Source organism: Paralichthys olivaceus, chromosome 8, assembly GCF_024713975.1.
Source record: "Paralichthys olivaceus isolate ysfri-2021 chromosome 8, ASM2471397v2, whole genome shotgun sequence".
In the NCBI taxonomy this organism is placed as follows: domain Eukaryota; kingdom Metazoa; phylum Chordata; class Actinopteri; order Pleuronectiformes; family Paralichthyidae; genus Paralichthys; species Paralichthys olivaceus.
In genome coordinates, this window is record NC_091100.1 from 11,097,316 (window position 1) to 11,115,631 (window position 18,316).

The 18,316-nt window shown below is 43.3% G+C and overlaps 1 protein-coding gene across 2 annotated transcripts in view; it reads right to left on the reverse strand.

The window, feature by feature from the left end:
• The window catches only part of ndst3 (N-deacetylase/N-sulfotransferase (heparan glucosaminyl) 3), a 42,096-nt gene extending 32,300 nt beyond the window's left edge, over positions 1-9,796 (reverse strand). Inside the window, exons 1-2 of one of the 2 annotated variants that reach the window (XM_020100506.2) lie at positions 9,275-9,796; positions 6,373-7,671 (exon numbers count right to left, since the gene is read on the reverse strand). In XM_020100506.2, the coding sequence (XP_019956065.1) occupies positions 6,373-7,371 (999 nt within the window). In that variant the 5' untranslated portion in view covers positions 7,372-7,671; positions 9,275-9,796. The remainder of the gene's footprint in view (positions 1-6,372; positions 7,672-9,274) is intronic. The other variant, XM_020100507.2, reaches the window with a different exon arrangement.
• Between the last annotated feature and the right edge of the window lie 8,520 nt (positions 9,797-18,316).

Genomic DNA, 18,316 nt, shown 5'->3' on the forward strand with positions numbered 1-18,316 from the left:
TTTTTGTAGTGCATGTTAATTTCATTGTTTTTCTTTCTAATAGTGTAACTGTAAGACTTCCTCCCCCCTGCAGGGCTCAGTGTGATCATTTCATTTGTTCACATCAGAGAGGGGGGGGTGATTGCAGAGTACCCAGCTCTCCTCTGTCATCCTTGCTCCACCTGCATCTTTGTTTGTTTTAAAAACCCACCAGTGCAGAGAGCCCGTGGAGCGTGACCTTTGGTGATGTCATCGGTGATGTTGTGAAAACTGTGGTTACCATGGCAAAAGGCGAACGAGCTGAGTTTACAGTTTGAAACGGAGGAAAAAAAGGTGGAATCTCTGACTGTCAATTTTCTCATCCAGAAAGAAACGTCACTGTGCACTTGCTTCTGTCCTCGGAACCGCAGCTGCAACGTTTGAAGTCCACCAGATGAGTGGTTGTAGAGAAAATCAAAATAAGATACAGAGACAGAGATTAAATCTAATTCCTTATCAGAGGTGCCGGCCTCTGCCATGTATTAAGTGGATGATGTCGTCTGACAAATTAAAAAAGGAGAACATTGATTGCTGCCGCGTCCTTTTCTCCCTTTTCATCTCTCTTTTGGTTTTCAACTCTTTTCTCAACTATCTTTTCTTCATTACTTCTGTAATAGCATTTGGCAAAGTAATAAACGGATATGGAATGAGCTCAATTGCATTGACTTAATATGCATCACACTAAATTAGGTCTGAAGATTAACTCTAAGTAGGTCTGCACAATAAATTACTGAGTTCTAAGCTGAAAACCTTCAGTGACGTCAGAACTTTTCCCATATTGTGTAATTCCGTTTTCTCTTTCAATTCTAGGTCATTTCCAGACAAAGTGATCATCAGCACATGAAAAAACAATTGAACCTCCACATTTGCTCTTCATTTCATAGGTCCCCACCCAATTACCTGTTAAAGTCACTCATAATCCTACATTCTGCAGTGCAGTGAAGTCATTCTGTATGTAAAATCACTACCTTCTCACTGGATAATATGTTTAACAGGCTTTCCGTTCTCTCCTCAGAGGCAAAATAGAACTTTATGGCTTATTAGGCCACATGAAAGTAGTAATTATTTGACTTGGCAAATTAAACAAAGTCATGAATTTGCACAAAAAAAAATTGCCCCACTGCGTCTGTGGAAAAGCATATTTAATCAATTTTTTCCAATTATTCCATTGCAGGGATAGAAGGGGGTGGATCTTCACAATGTAAACTAGGCAAAATTGACAAAGGTTCGGCTAATCTAAACTAAGCCGATACAAACATGGGGGGAAGTTACACATAACACAAAAAGATTCAGGGGTCATGTGAAGTATTCACTGAGCTACTATAGCTTCATTTAAAATGGTAATTAAGTGCAAACTGATTGCGTTTTTGCTTCCACATATACTTTTCCACTGGTCAAAAATCCCACAGAATAAATTTAATCTCTGGCTGTAACATGGTTGCACCTGCATATGCAGAAAGGTTACTCTCATGCACAACAGATTCCAAGTGACAAGTAAAAAGACAAAAGTTGAGCTTGAGGAAAGAACTGCACTGAAACTATGAGTTCTGACTTTCTGTGTGGACGGTAAAAACTATATGGACCATACTGCAAGCACGCGTTAGCTTGTGGTAGCACGACAGCGGGAGCAAGCAGACACCAAGTGAGAGATCTCCTATGTTATCACGAGAAGCATAAAAAAATGTGTTAGTAATGAAACTGGAGGGGGGAAATTAGAAAGTGGTGGGTCGCCATTGACAATTAATGGGAAACTGGCATTCTGACTCTGCAGTAGAAAATGTTTTTTATCATCTACGGCTCCAACTGGCAGCGATGGAAACATATCACCCACTATACAGGCAAAGTTTCCTCTGTAGGTGACGCTGCGTGACGTGATGATGCACATTGATTGATGATATAATTTTTGTACAACGATTTGTTCATTTGTATTGAACAAGATGCCACACCGTGTATACCTGCTGATTTTGGTGTAAAAGGGGTGTATCATTGTTAGCCTACTTGTGTGTCCTCTCAACTCAGATGAAACGGTTTCAGAAAGCACCATGGGAAGGAAAACAGTGAGAACGACTTGAGAGAGGGGTTTATGAAGGAATACAAATAGGCCGGAGATAGTGATCAATGACTCAGCCGAGGAGGGGGTGAGGAGGAAGGTGAGCGGAGAAGGAGAGGGAGAAAGGGGGAGGTGATAAAGAGGGATCTGAAGATGAGAATCAGACACCCGCCTAATGACCACTCCAAGGCAGAGGAGAGAAGCGAACCCTACACGCATGAATTAAAAAACACAAGCACCGACACGGGCGCGTCAGTGATGGCAGTTTTTGACTGGCATCATCCCTCATTTTGAGAAATGTCATCGGCGGGGAGCCTCCCTGTGAATCATTTTAATAGAGGAAATACAGCTGTGTGTGTGCGTGTGAGTGTGTGCGCAGACAGGAGGGGGGTGTAGGTATTGTTTGTCACCAGATGAACTCGTGGGGTGAGTCTAATGAAGAGTGCAGAGAGGAGGAGGGTGGCATTATAATTGGCCTCTCTCTCTTTTGCTCTATGTCTGTGTCGTACTCCTTCTCTCTTCTTCTCTCTGGGAGAAGAGGAGATTGAATGTTGGCTTTACAGAGGTAAGAAGGGATTTATAACAGTGGCACTGCAAACGCCTTGTCCTACTAATTGGTCAATAACACATCCTGTTACATACTTTGATGCAGCGTTCCACATAAGCTGCTCCTGGAGCACGAGAGGATGAGAGGAGGATTTACATTTTCACATTGTTTGTGTGTCATTCATAATTATTCTTTGTGCTGTGGTGTCTGTGCATAAGAGAGAGCAGGAATATTTAGAATAATACAGAGATATAGATATACTTGATTTTTACCTACGCTGAGGAGGTTATGTTTTTGTTTTGTTTGTCTATCTTGCAATTAGTTATTGAACAGGATTACACAAAAAAGTGGATGGATTACCATGAAACTTGGATGTGGAAGGGGTCAGGAAATAACCCATAACATTTTGGTGCATATTAGATTTGAAGGGATGGAGTGTTTGCAATTTGACGCAAATCCAAATAACAATCTGGATCTAGTGTATTTAAATGTGGTTTCATAAGGGGGCTGTTGGGTTCTTCTGATTTGGGTCTCTTCCAGCCCCTCCACTAGATTTCATGGAAATCAGTTGAGTACTTCTTGTGTAATCCTGCAAACTAACAAATAAAAGCAGATGAAAACAGAACCACAACTACTCTGATCAAACTTTAAGTTTTACTTGTTTGACTCCATAAAGACCATCAGGCCTGACAGATTTAACTGCTTCAACTTTCCTCTGCGGAAACATCATTCTTTCATGATTAATAATTCCTTGAATTCCCACAAGCAATCATCTTTTTAATGACACAAAGATCCATCTTTTCAGCTGCCACCTTCACCCCGAGCTAGATGTATATTTGACGCCTGGTCATCATGAGTCATCCTTTCAACAGCTTTTCAATGACATTTGCCAGAGGGGGAGATACTTCCATTTATGGGCCCTTCTGAAAACGAACTGACGTGATTTACTAATCAAACAACCTCCTGCGTCGCGGCAAAGATAAAAGACTTTAAGGGGAGATCACAGTGAAATAAACTGGTTGGTGCTCACGATCATGAGTCTACACATGCGTGCACACTCGTCACTTGAAATAAGCCTCGTTTAGAGTGTAATCCGACATCTCTACATGAGGTTCCTCGTCTCTGAGGGGACGGCTCGTACAAATCACCATATTCCTGCTCCTTCAACCCCCCGCCCCCGAGCACCACACTTCACCTTCTCCTCCCTTCTCCTCACCCTTGAACTCCTTTCCTTCCTCTTCTATTTCTTATTCTAGATCTTCCTCTCTGTGATTGCCAACTATCCTGGAGCAGAGAGCACGAGTAGAAATATGGAAGGAGAGTGAGCGTGTCAAATGGCATCACTCTCTCTTTTTTCTGCCCCTCTCTCCATCTATCTCTCCATCTCTCTCTCTTACTGCCTTCTCCATCCACATCTCCCTGTCCTTCTGTTATGGCACTGGTTCTTCCTCATGTATATTTATGCTACAAAGCTGAGGAGTCAGACAAACTTAAAATGAAAACTCAAACTAGAGAGTGCGTGTGTGTGCTCATTTTTGTGAATTTGTACGTGCCTGAGTGTGTGTATGTGTGTGCACTCTCTGACTGTGTGTGAATATAGACTCCTTCATCCTTTTTGGATACGAGAATCTTTTATATTCAGGGGTGAAATTCCTCTCCACTTGACCACTCGCTGCACTCCTGTTCTCTCAGCTTCACCATTTCTCTCTTCCCCCTCCCAGAGTTTCACAGACAGGTGGCTCATCTTTTTTTTCCACCCAGTGTCTGATGGGACGGGTGTCAGCCACTGACAGAAAGTGACAATCTAATCTAAAGTACTGATTCAAAAAACACCCACGCACAAACACACAGCACACACACACACACACTTTCCTATGATGTACATCCAGTGAGCCAGGCAGATGCGTTTAGTCTGAGCTCACGCACATCAACACAGAGCAGTATAAATCTGACCTGTCTTACAGTCCTACCACACACACACGAAAACCCACCAAACCCAATTTGTTTCCCTTGAATTGCTCAGAGTGACGACGCAGTGAGAGAATGTGACCACAGATTTCAAACAAAATTCTTTGCAGCTGTCGGGTTTTATCTTTACGGCAAAACTTTTTTCTCTTGAAAAATATCACTAAACCACAGAAATGAAGTTTGTCTCTTTCTCTATGTATGTGTGTGTAGGTGCACGTCTGTCTGCATGTGTGCACGTGTGTGTGTGTGTGTGCTGTGTGTGTTTGCCCATGCAAGTGTGCATTGAAACAATAGACGACTTGAGAGGCGGCCTGCGTGGTGACTCTCCTTTAGTTTCTCTAAGAGGGGGAACGTGGGAAAAGAGGAATAAGTGCCATTCATCTTTTCACTGGCTCATTCACTACCTCTCTCTTTCTCTCGTGCCTCTTCTCTTTCTCTTTCACTGCACTTCTTTGCTCCCTTAAATGGCCTCTTTACTTCTGGCTTAAGCTCCATTCGAGGTAAATGCCCTCTCGCTGTATCCTCAGCACATATGCACTTAGTAAACAACACAGAGACGTTAAACATACACGCACACATGAGCTTTTACAAAAACCCCTTCAGTCAACGCATGCCTGGGCTGAAATCTATTTAAATACACAACATTTAAAGTCTTTACTTTCTGCAGACTTCCAGTGCAGTAAGTCAACATCCCTTATCTTCCTGACTACACGGCCAACATCACTTAGTGTTGTCAGACAAATTATTGCTTTGTGATGACACCTGCGTAAATATCTTGATACCAATACTGAAACGCCACCAGGACAAAAACCTGAAACATCAAGAAGAGTAATGGAATAATAGATTGTATGCGATTTATTCATTTACTTCATTTTTAAAATGTATTTTGACTAAATAGAAAAATAAAAAAAGTTCAGACCTATTAAGTAATTTATGTCCAGTCTACTTTAGTGCACTACTGTAATGGCTAATAATGCTGGGATTGAGCTCTCATGACTTTTAGATGATACATAAAATGCCGTTTACGTTATTTTAATGTTCAATATTCGATAATATTATACTGAGTTAAAACCTTTAGAACCTTAAAAAATTAGATTTTATATTGAAGCTTTTCCATGGTATACAGTCATCTGATATCCCCTTTACTTTGTGTGTGTATAACTTATTTCACAGCATTTAATAAGAGCCTCTCTCTGAGGTCTGGTGTCTACTGGGAGCATTTTCTCATAATAGAAATAATTATTGACAGAAATGATTATTATAACCAGCACTGACTGAGTACAAATTGATTATTTCTAACTGGTGATGTTGATGCACTAACTTGTGAATGATAGATTTTTAGCAGACTTCAAGTAATGGAAAACTTCACATTACCGATGTGATGGTTGCATTAGAAAATGGACACGTTCTCTAAATCAAATCGCCCTCGACCGCCTCATCAAACTAATATCATATTCTGCTTCTTGAGTTTGTTTTGTAGACAAGTCGTGGGTGTTATTAGCAGCTAAGCCTCTGGGTCTGTGACGCTGAAAAAAACATGTCCATTATGCCGACAGGAGGTGGAGGCAGAGCGATGCCCACGCACGCACACACACATGCGCACACACACACACACACCCTGTACTGATTTCTTACAGGTATACCATTCAATATAACCATCAGTGACAGTTTTACATGTTGATAGCAGAGTGACATATCTGATCTAACACCACTGACCCAACATTAATTCATCCTCTCTATCCCACCCTCTCTCTAATGCACATTATCTCACACCCATCACTCCAAATACCTTCACATCCTTGGCGTTCATCCGTGTCCCTTCCTTCCCAACGAAAATGTCATCTATATCCACCAGTATGTGCCGGTCCAGACCCAAAGTGAGCTTCCTGTCTGTGAGGTAGGAGATGGCATCCACCAGGATGAGTCTGTGGAGCCAGTAGCCCAGTCCCTGACCAAACATTACCCTCCTCACGCCATCATACAGTCCCATGTCCTGTACGACGGTGGCTTGGAGGCCTAAACTGAAGCCTGGCCCTGGATTATCACCGCTGCCTGCCCCTGCTCCCTCCTTGGCCCGTGCATGCAGGACAGCCTGGTATGTGGAGTGATTGGAGGAGAAGGAGGTCCATTCCTCCCCAGGTAAGGCCCCTCTGTCTGTGCCAGGCTTGGTCAGGTGGAGGAGGGGGGAGCTAGACACCACACAACAGTCCCAAAGTGCTTGGTTGGTCCTTAACACCAGCGGGAAGCCTCGGAGTTTGAGGACAGGAGGGGAGTTCTCGTTGGAACGGTAGAAACCGATGATGCCCACTCTGAACTCAGTGCAGTATTGATGCAACAGCTGTCTGTTCCATGTGTCTGCATGTGCATACTTTAACAGATTCTCATAAATGATTAGCGAATATCGTCCACGGCCCTTTTCCGTCAGCGGCGGAAGGTCGCCCTTCCCTGAGGCAATCTCCATGCGGAACTGGAAGTGTGCTGACTCCAATATAGCCACAATGTCCTGGCCCAGCTGGGAGTACTGGGACTCCACCAGCACCAGCACCACTGGGTCAGTGTGGACATGCGTGTGAGGTGGGTTGGGTGGGTATGGATATGGGAGCTGGCGGTACGGAGACATGGAGAGGGGCTGGGAGCAGGCGGGTTCAGAAGATTGTCCAAGTTGCATGGAAGGAGAGGAGTTCGTAAAGAGAAAGTAAGCAGAGAGAAGGAGAGAGAGGAGACAGCAGGAGGCCAGCAGAAGCAGAAGCCGACGTAAGTGGCGGCGGAATCGCACGGCCACCGTCATCGCAAACTGGTGGAGGGGTTGTGCGTGGGCGGAGGAGATATCTTTTTTAGTTAGATGAAGGTTTGGGAGCAACTGCACGAGTCCGAGGAGGTGGTTGACGAGCCCGAGAGATTGTCTGTGTGTGTCTGAGAAAGCAGCTGAGCCACTCAGGAGTGCGTCATGTCACCATGGCAGATGGAGAAGGGGGCTGCACCGGATGTCGGGGAACAAAGGTCTTCATTGAGGAAATGCGGTCGACGACAAACTCTTCTTCACGAAAGAGGAGTCACTCCCAGATATGGAGCGAGTGATGATGAATGTCTGCAGAGAAAGAGGACAAGGAGAAAAGAAGAAAGAGTGAATGTGTTGGGCAAGGTTGAAGAGTGTGCATTAGTTCTCTGCCTAACTCTGTGTGTGTGGTGTGTGTGTGTGTGTGAGTGTGTGAGTGTGTGTGTGTGTGTGTGTGTGTGTCTAGGTTGTACCACCCTGGGGAATGTGAGGGCACAGCTGGTAACTACAGAGCTGATTGAAAACAACTTGCATCCTTGGGGCTTATCCAACCTCTGGCATACACACACACACACACACACACACACACAAAAAAAATGACATCACAGTTAAAAGCACAAACACAACACAAAAGTCAATCCTCGCAAATAAACAACAGCTGGTTGTGCGTTAACATGGCCGTGTGGAGAGGTGGATGGGAGCTCAACTAATCAGTCCCATAAAGCTCCACAGAGAATTCCTCTAATTGTGCCATACTCTCTGCACTTCTGTCCTATTTCTGAACCTAATCATCTGAAATACCACAAAATTAGAGTTGGAATCCTTTTGCCAGGAGCACTAATCAGGGGGGAGCCCGTGACAGTACAGAGGAAATGGCAAGCGAGAGAGAAAACTATGAGAATAAGAGAGACAGAGAGAAAGGAGCAGGGAGAAGAGGAACAAAACGCAATGAATTATAGAAAGAGACAAAAAGGACCAGGATTAGCATCTTAATGTATGTGCCTGGAGCCAGGGAGTAGAAAAGATCCCACAGCATCTTTCTCTCTCCCTCTATCTTTCTGCACCCTTCTTTCTCCCCTTCTGTCTGCTCAAATATCAATCGTCTTTCCTCACATTCCCCTCATCCTTCTCTGCTTGTTCCTCACACGCACAGAGAAGGTCACAGAGAAGGGACTCCGGTCTTCATAGACCTGAAATGTGATACCGGATAATGAGAAAAGAGGAGTAAAAGAACTCTTAAGAAATTTTGTTTCTACCTTTTCCAATGGAGGTCCCTCAATAAGAATATAAACTGCATTCGTATGGGTTTTATTAGTTTTATTACACACAATATTGTCTCATCTGCCAAGAAAACTTACTCAATCTTAAAATGGGCTAAGATGATTAAATTCAAACTTGTGTTTTAAGTTTTTAAAGCAGGTGAACAACTATGTCTGACACACAAGGTGAGTCCTGGGTGAGCCTGTTACCATAGCATGTGTCCCACTGTTCTGAGCCACAAGAGGGCGCTGGAATTGAATTGCCACATGGAAGTTTTGGTTTGTTATTTGAAGAAATGGTCTTTAACTCTAAATGATGTCATAAATAATGCACACTTCTGTATGCATTGTCTGTAAATCTTGTTTTAGGAAACATTGTGAGCAGAGCAACATGAAAAAGTTTTTCAGGCATTTTAAAAGGAAGAACTAAATGAGAAAAAGGAAAATCTAAATGTGTATACTAAAAATAATTGTTATAAATTATAAAATATGCATGTCTCACATAGATAAACAATGAGGTCTGGAGCTAAACTCACAGTGAACAGTCTGTGTCGTTCAGTCTCCTGTGAAACTAACGAGTTTCTCCATCCTCTCTCGTTCGCCTGCAGCTGAACCGAAGTTTCCGTGAAGAAACAAACACCGACTCGTCCTCTTACCTTTAGCCGAGGATGAGGCGCTGCCGAGCGGGAAGTAGGCGTGCCGGCGGAGCGGTGGACGCGACGCTGCCTCGGGTGGGCTCCGGGTCTCCGGTCTCGGTGGCGCACCACTCCCGTGTGTTTTGGATGCCGGAGCCTTGTGCCATCTCCCCCCTCTCTCTCTCTCCTCTCTCTCGCCCCCTCCCTCTATCCTCACCCTCCACTAGAGCAGCAGGGGCGGCCAGGCGGAATGATCCGCTCTCCTCCCCCCTTTCACCATTCTTCTCCTTCCCTCTTTCTTCCACTCTCCCCCCGCTGTCTCCTCTCCTCTCTCTCGCTGCGCCCACTCGTCCCCTTATCCCTGCGCTCCAAGGTGGAGATCAGGCGGCGAGAAGACGGAGGAGCACCGGGCTCGTCTGTGAACGACTGAGTGCCGTGCGTAAACGCTCCAGTTTAAAGAGTGCCTACACAAGTGGAGGCGACCGAGGGAGGGAGAGGAGAGGAGAGGGGAGAGATAGGGGAGGCGTCTCGGTTTGATTGACACAAACAGCCTCTTTCTTGGGCATCAGCGATCACGGGGCCCCGGTAAAGGCTCACGGCCCGTTAGTTGGTGTTAGCCGGATGAGGGATGTCACACACGGATACGCACCGGTGCAAGTTAATGGCGCGTCTTGCTGGTTCTCTCCAGCTCCGTGCGCGTGTTGTTGGATAAAGCAGCAGCAGCAGCAGCAGCACAGGGAGGAGGAACATGCACCAAACACATTTTCACACACGTTTCATGATCAAGTATTCCACATACACTTGTTCATGCAGGTTCACTCTCACGGATCAGGCCCCGTGCAGATGAGTGTCACTCACCCGAGCACAGCCTGTCAATCATGCAGTGTTTTAACTTGATTAGCTGTTCCCCCTTTCCCCTCGCTACTAGTTCATCAATCTCTCTAACCCATTTGCACTGACACACACTCACTCACACACATCTCAATGGAGCTGGTGGGCCCCTCATTCACATTGTAATGGCTTTACAATAGAGCTGATTCAGTGTGTGTGTGTGTGTGAGAGAGAGAGAGAGAAAAGGAGCCACAAGTGTGAAGAAAATGTCTAATTTGTATAAGACAAACAGGTTCACTGAGAGTGTTGTTGAAGCTGCATCCAACTTTAAAGAGATAGTGCTCACTTCAAGGTGATTTTTAAACTGTAAACTTAATTACATGACTGGTCTCTGACGATATCCATGAATGCAGTTATTACCAAATGTATAAAAAGATGTACATTTATGGGTTGAGATGACTTCTTCGTCATACAACATTTCTGTTGTAGAAGTGTGTGTGCTGCTACTGAAGTAGTCGCTCATAGCTAGACAACCTACATATGTCGTCTGTGTGAGTGTGTGTGTGTGTGTACGAAGTCTGTTGCTGTGTCTCAATTCAGGGGCTGCATCCTTCAGAGGCTGCTATTAAAGACGGATGTGTCAAAGCAGCGCGACCCATTTTGAAGACTCCCCCCAAATGTGGTCAAAAAATGCGTCCTTCCATCCCCAGGAAACGAAAGCTCCAATCTGTGGATTCTTCCTGAGCCAACTATCGCAGAATTCATTACGCTTCAAAGAGGTAATGGTGACAAAAGACATCCAAGCGTCAAACTTCAACTTTGCTGGACAGCTAATGGTACGCTAGAGAGAGTAGGTGCGTCTTTGCCCAACCTGGCAGCATTGCCTTTAAAAGACGTTTTATAAGTTTCCAGAAAGCGACGCTTCAGCCAAAACTTAAAGGTTAATTTACACTTTGAACACATGGAGGCAACACACAAACATATGCACGGAGACACACACACACACACACACACACACACACACACACACACACACACACACACACACACAATGCACTTAAATATCACAGAAGCCTGAAAAACAACCAATTTCAATGTCTTTTTTACTTCATCTCTTCTTAGTTGGAGTAATTTAGACATTCTCGGCTCATATTCATCACTGGAAACATCTCTATTTGTGGCTCTCAGTTATTGTAATGACTTAGCAGTGGTGCCTGCGAAACAGAGCTTGAATGAAATATAACAGCCAGAATATCATGCCCTACAGAATGGAATCCAGAGATAATGAAGGTTCGGATTGGAGTGCGATTGTGTTTGTATGTAAATTAGTGTCAGTGGGTGAAGTGTAATTAGAGAGGCTGTTCACCCATTTCCTCCAAATTACAAGCTAAGAACCACTTCGGCTATGGAGCTAGCTGGAAACAATAAGCCAGAGATGAAAACTAGACAGCTGCACACAGGCTACAGTGCAGGCTGCAGAGTGTGTGTTTGTCCTAATTGTAAAAGATAATTATGGCAACTCTGCAAACAACAAAACAATAGCCCCTGAAAAAGCTGTACGACGGAATGCATGCACGTTGCACACACATGTAAGAGTGTGTTCATGTGTGTGTGTGTACATGCACACAAACAGTATACAAACTTATGAACTGACACACAGGCCATGGTGCAAGAACACAAAGCACAAACACAGCAGGAGACACGAGCAAGCCTGTGGTAGACACTACAAGGCACCCACAGATGTTCACACACACACACACATGTGAGCACGCACAACAAAGGACAGGAGATGTGAAAAGTGTCAGAGCTGCCATGTTCAACTAGCTCCCTGCCTGTTAAACAGAGGAGAGCGAGAGACGAGTGAGAGAGGGAGCATGAGAGAGAGCGAGAGGCAGAGGGAGACGCTTGTTGTCTTCATCAGAGGCTTTTGTTAAGTGAGAGATAAGAGAGGAGGAGCGACTGATTCCCCCTCTCCTCTCTCCCCGCTGAGAGCTAAATGATGGCTCTGCGATTTTAGAGGCCTGAAGAGAGCAAATGGAGCTCGGGTGTAAAAGCAGGGAAAAACATTATCACCACGAAGCGCTGCATCATCCCAGGAGTCAACCCCCCCACCCCTAATTAAAAACAAAACAAAACATTGGACAGATTGTTGCATATACTTGTACTGAGCACATATACTAGACCCTGAGCCCTCGCACTGATAATGATACTCTCCTGTGCTGGCTGCTGTTCCCACAAAGGACAGGATCTATTGCTCAAACTTGCAGCTCTCACAGATGCATCAGCTCTTTGCCTCCCACAGTGTAAACAACAACATGCTCGAGCTGCGCTAAGGTGTGTTGGCTGCTTGATGCTGTTGCTATTTTAATGATTCCTGCTCCTACCCACTCCTGACCCCTCCCCGTGCCTGGAAACGTTGATAGATAGATGTTCTTCCTAAGAGCTCGGAGGCTAAGTGAAAGCTGTCGCCCCCCCACCTCACCTCCTCCCTCCCATTCCTCATCCGCGAGCACATTAGAGGAAATATCTTTTGGCCAATCAATACAGCCCTTACAGATTGATAAGGCTAAAGATACACATGCACGGCAGCACACACATGCTCACACACACATAGAGAGAGAGTGGAGAATATATTCTCCCTCCGTCTTTGAGTCTAGTGTATAGAATAACCTGACCAAAAATCAATCTGTGACTGGAATGCTGCCAGTAGCAGGATTACCATAGCAATGCACACCAGCCGACGATACTCTGATATCAACTGTGTTCTTCATTTGACAATCCTGGATAAACTTCTGACTTTAATGTAATCCATCCCACATGGCAGACCCACGATGCATTGCTTTGATAGAAAGAAATCAAAGTATTCAGAGACAGCGGCACCAAATGAATAAAAGTATAGATGTTAGCACCGTCGCCTCACAGCAATAAGATAACAGAGTTTCTGTGCATGTTCACACCGTGTCTGTTTCAAAACATTTTTATTGGCCCTAAATCTTTTTTATTCAAAATATCTTTTCACAATGTTTATGGATCATTACCTCCGCCAAGGAGGTTATGTTTTCACCCCTGTCTGTTTGTTGGCTTGTTTGTGAGCAAGATTACATAAAAACTACTGAAGGGATTAACGCAAAACTTGGTGGATGGATGTGTCAGGCCATTCAACTTTTGGTGCAGTCGGGATCATTCCGCAATATCTTTACACTTTCTTTGACATTGTGAGGCAGGGCATTTTTCAACATTATTATCATTTTCACAGAAAATAATTCATGGATCTTGATTTAAAAAACCTGATATCTATGAGTGTGTAAAATCTGGTGCAGCTTTAGGAAATGTTGGGTCTTGGCGGATGTATGTACCATTCAGGTTAGATGTGTTGATGTAATAGAATTAAGAGCATTTAGGCCAGAGTTGTTGCAAAACAGTTGTTGGTCATGAAAAAAAACATAAACAGTTCAATCAGACATATGAGAACTAGGATCGTAGTAGTGTATTTCGGTACGTGTGTGTTTTTCTCAGAGACTCATTGAAAGACAGGATGTGGTCCACCACCAAGAACAAAGAATCTTTACACATCCAGGCACACTATGGACACATAAATGTGAACACAGAACCACAAGATCATGCTTAACGCTCGCACGACTCTGTAAACAACCCAACACTCCCACACTTTTACAAGCCACACAACACCGGCAGGCTTGTTGTAGTGACAGAGTGCACCTTTCATATCATATTAACATTGCGTCTCAGGCCCTGATAACAAGTGATGATGCTTCTGACATGAAAGACATGTCGCTGTGCAATGGAAAGGTTAACAAACAGTTTGTTTGTGTTGGATGGAATCAGCATCTAATGGAGGATTTAGAAAAGAGAGGACAGGACTGAGCGAGGGAGAGAGAGGACGGAGGAGGATGTCAGAAAGCGCAACAGTGATCAGATCACACAGCACTCAAGGGAGGGAGGGGGAAAGTGATCCATCTGTGTCTCTCACTGACCTTGTTCACTCTCGCCAAAAACCTGACTTACAACCCCAAACTAAATATGATACCTTCTCTCCCTGATGCCCCCCCCTCTCCTCCCTCAGCCTCCCCCCTCTCCCTCTCTGGTAATAAATCGTGCTGTAATTACCAGGCAGGATCGATAACGGTCACATCACTCCTCTCCTCTGCCCGTCTCCCTCGTCTGCAACTGACACTAACGTGTTCATCCCTCGCTGTGCGCCACTCTCATGGATCTGTGAGTGATAGATCACACCCTGTTTGGTCTGTGTGCACGCAGTAACATGCGTGGAAAAACACAGGTACACACACAGATGAACTCCATACACACAGGCAGTGACAACCACAAGTAAGGGAGCTGGATGGCAACAGGAAGAGGCCATAAGGTCTCATTTGCCATTAGAGACGTTTCCTAGAGCCGAGCGACCGACAAAGTTACCGTTCTCTCCCAGAATAGCTCACACGGCCCCTTGTCTAATGAAATGGAGGACAAGGATGAGCATCACATGGGCAGTCACGCAGTGTTAACATGGTGAGTTTGTCTTTCACAGAAAGAGACAGTGCATATATAGATTCATGTGTGTATGTGTGTGTGAGTGCACATGGGTGGGGTTTCCGAGCATGAACATGTGAGTGGCGATGGTAAATTAAAAATATCCTGGTGAGCAGAAGACGATTTCACACTTCAATATTGCTGACTTGGAATTTTCATCCACTCCAACACTTCCATGATCTTTTTCGTGTTTGTGTGTGCGTGAATGAGAGAAAGTCAGAAATTATATATGTATTCATCAGCATGTAATATCATATCAGCATGGGGGTTTGACTTGTGCTTTCATTTATCTGCAGCCTTCAGTGTCGTGTGTGTAACACGACACTGAGAACAGAAGGTGATTTGGAATAGGTCGCTGTTGTGGTTTCTCCAAACCCCCCCAATCATTTTTCTTTCCCATTTGACCAAATTCTATTCACAACTTTAAAGAGAATAAGAAAATAAGACGTTAAGAGCTTTTGTGTTTGTGTTAAACAGATTCCACGCAGGTTTTTTTTGCAGGATCTACAGTTTAGTATTAGATATCAATGACATTTATGTATTTCATGCGAAATTTGTCAAACAATAAGTCAAGCATAAAATAGATAAATCCCACAAAAAAAAAACTGCAAGAGTTCTCAGCTATATATGCTTACATAATGCATTACTAACTAAATAAAGTAAGTGGATGAGTGTGATCTTATTACCTCCACCATTGCCTTTTCTCTGCGTTTGTTTGGTAGTTTGTAACAAAAAACTGATTTACATGATAGAAGGGGGTTGTGATGACCTGAGAAAGAACCTTTAATTCTTTTGTTTAATTTTGATGCAGATTCAGGAATTTTTCAACATTGAAAAATAGGGTGTTTTTCAGCATGTTCTCTTTTCTCAGTGGATAATTAATGGGTCTAGATATTTGTAAGTGTTGGAAACTTGGACCACTCTGGAAGTGCCATTTTTTTCATTCTTAAATCATTACTGTAAAATGATAATCTCCTCAGCAATGTGAAGGATACTAGGCTGATGAATGTGGTGTTTGAAGTAGGAACAGGTAAAACCTGTGTCGGGCTGTGAGGCAGATGTGGTGGGCAGTGTTCAGACAGGTGACGGCTCCAGGGACAAACCTGCTCCTGAATCTCAATCTGTGGACAAAGATCAGGAAGCAGGAGTGGGCTGGGTGTGTGAAAATGTTTATGGCCACAGAAACGTTGTGTCTGTCCTTGATGTCTGGAGGCTTTGATCTCGTGATACCCCGGGTGAGACACTCTGAATCTTGTATTTCATGTGATAAATGCAGTATATGCACCCAGTCAAGGCAATAGAATTGAAGGTACATTCCACTGGAAACTCTTGCACCCTAAAAATTATGTTCATATTGGATGAAGTGCCTCTGCCACTTTCACTGTGCTTAGCTCTGAAAATAAATGTGCATATTGTAGTTGCCATGCAGAACAGATTATAATTATATATATATATATATATACAATACAATTTACTTTCAATTTACTGAATGTCAGGCACTGACCTCAGGTTTTATATCATTACAATTTATTTTTTTATAAATTTCTTTATTACTCAAACAAACTCTTAAGAGAGTTACAAGCTTTGCTCTTTATTTTGTTTGCTTCACTTTTCCTCTTGGTTGGAAATTGAATGTTTCATCTTTGTTCCACTTTCGTGAATTGTTTGTTTCAGCCGTGTATTAATATAGAATACGCCACTGTTGTCTGAAGCTCATCAGCTTTTGTCTTTAGTTTTGTGCTCCTTACATTAAAATATATTCAATATAATCAATATTATTTAAATTTCTATCAGTGTCCTCAACACGTGTAACAATTATATATGATAATAACAATATTAACAATGATCATAATAATTAACTTTATAGTACCTTTCATACATGAAATGCAGCTCAAAGTATTTTACAACAATTAATTTACATGGGGAAGTATGAACATAAAATCAGTTGTTTTGAAATAAAACCTAGTGAGTAAAACATGAGATAAAAAAAAATCTGAAGAAAAAGACATTTTATATTTTAAAATGCTTTTTTTCAAATATAGTAATCTGTGTTGGAGTAAAAAACTGCACATGGTTTGAGACTGTGTTCTGAGTTGATCGAATATTCGTGACTTGTCAGGTTACTTCCGTCCTCGCTGACAGCACCAATGAAGTCCACTTAAAACTGAACTGGAATACTGGATGCGACACATTTCTCACCACATTTGTAGCTTCACGCATCAAACTCAAGCATAAGCCTGCAGTGCGTTCACACTTCACTAGCTGAGATGTTTCCCAAGTTCTCGTTATGGCTGATTCAACTAAACTGCAGGCTTCCTCACAACTTGGTTTTCTTTGCTGAGGACCTCTCACCACAGGCGAAGGTGATGATGCGTGGAAAGTTCAGCTTCACGCAGGTATTCTCTATGGATCGTTGTGGATCAGCAGACGCACATTAGCAGCTCTGTCCCAAACGGCAACCAAAATTAAAAGCATTGTGCCTCTGATTATGGAGACACTCCACTGATATTGCAGATTTGGATCAGTTTACTCATCATGGGGAGGATGATTCTGTCTGTGAAAAACAGCCGTATTATGATCTCTGTAGCTTATCTCAGCATGGCCCTGGAGACTATGAATTCATATCATAAAGCCTCTGTTGTAAAGCTTGGGCAGGAAATTGAAAGATGGGAGAGTTTGGGAGATGAACATGAAAAAAATTGTGTCAACAAGTAGCATCATGGGACATGCAGGACCTTGCTTAACCTTCACCACCTTCTACAGGGACAATAAATCAGGAAACACCACTCGATGGAGTTTGAATGTTCTTTCTTTAGTTTTCTTCTTATAAGCAAGATTTTGCAAAAACTACAAAATAAATTATCACAAAACCTGGTGGAAGAGTGCAATATGAGTCAGGGAAGAACCTTTCAATTATGGTGCAGATGCAGATCAGAGGGAAGTTCCAGGAACGTTCTTTTCATCACTTTCTTTAACATTGCGCAATTGGGTTTTTTGACATTTTCACAGATTTCCCAGGAAGTAATTGGTGGATCTTGATGAAAGAAATCAGTATCAGTTCAAGTGTGTGCGATTTGATGCAGCTTGATTAAATGTAAGGGGGCTTGGAGGAGGAATGAATGCTACTGAGTGCAATTCTATGTTTTATGCAAATTCTCTGTTCAAAATGTAAAATAAAATGTTTGGATAATTTTTTACTCTAAAATGTGTCACTCAACAACTTTCTCAGTTCAGTAGATGCAAAATCAAGAAACTATGGAAAACATTTAAGGAAGTAGAACATAGAGGCTGTACCTCCAACCAAAAAAAAGTCGTGTTAGTATAATATAACAAATGGTGCCAATCATGCACTGAGGCTTTAATATCAATTTTTTTCCCTTTTATGGACTTGTTTGTGTTTTTATTACTCTCAAGGGAAAGATAAGACAGACGAAGGGCAGGCACAAAAAGAGTTGAAAAAAGTGAAAAATGCAGGTGGAAAAGACAGATCCTCTGTCTGCCTGAAAATGAAGGTGTACATCTGGACACACACGTGCACACACCCAGACACATGCACATGCACACACATAGGATGAGACCTGCAGAGAGTGTATGATTAACTGTTCTGTCAGAAGTGAGAACTCTCTGGGGCGGGAAGGGCAGAGGAGGGGGAGGAATGGAACAGAGGAGAGGATGAATTGGAAA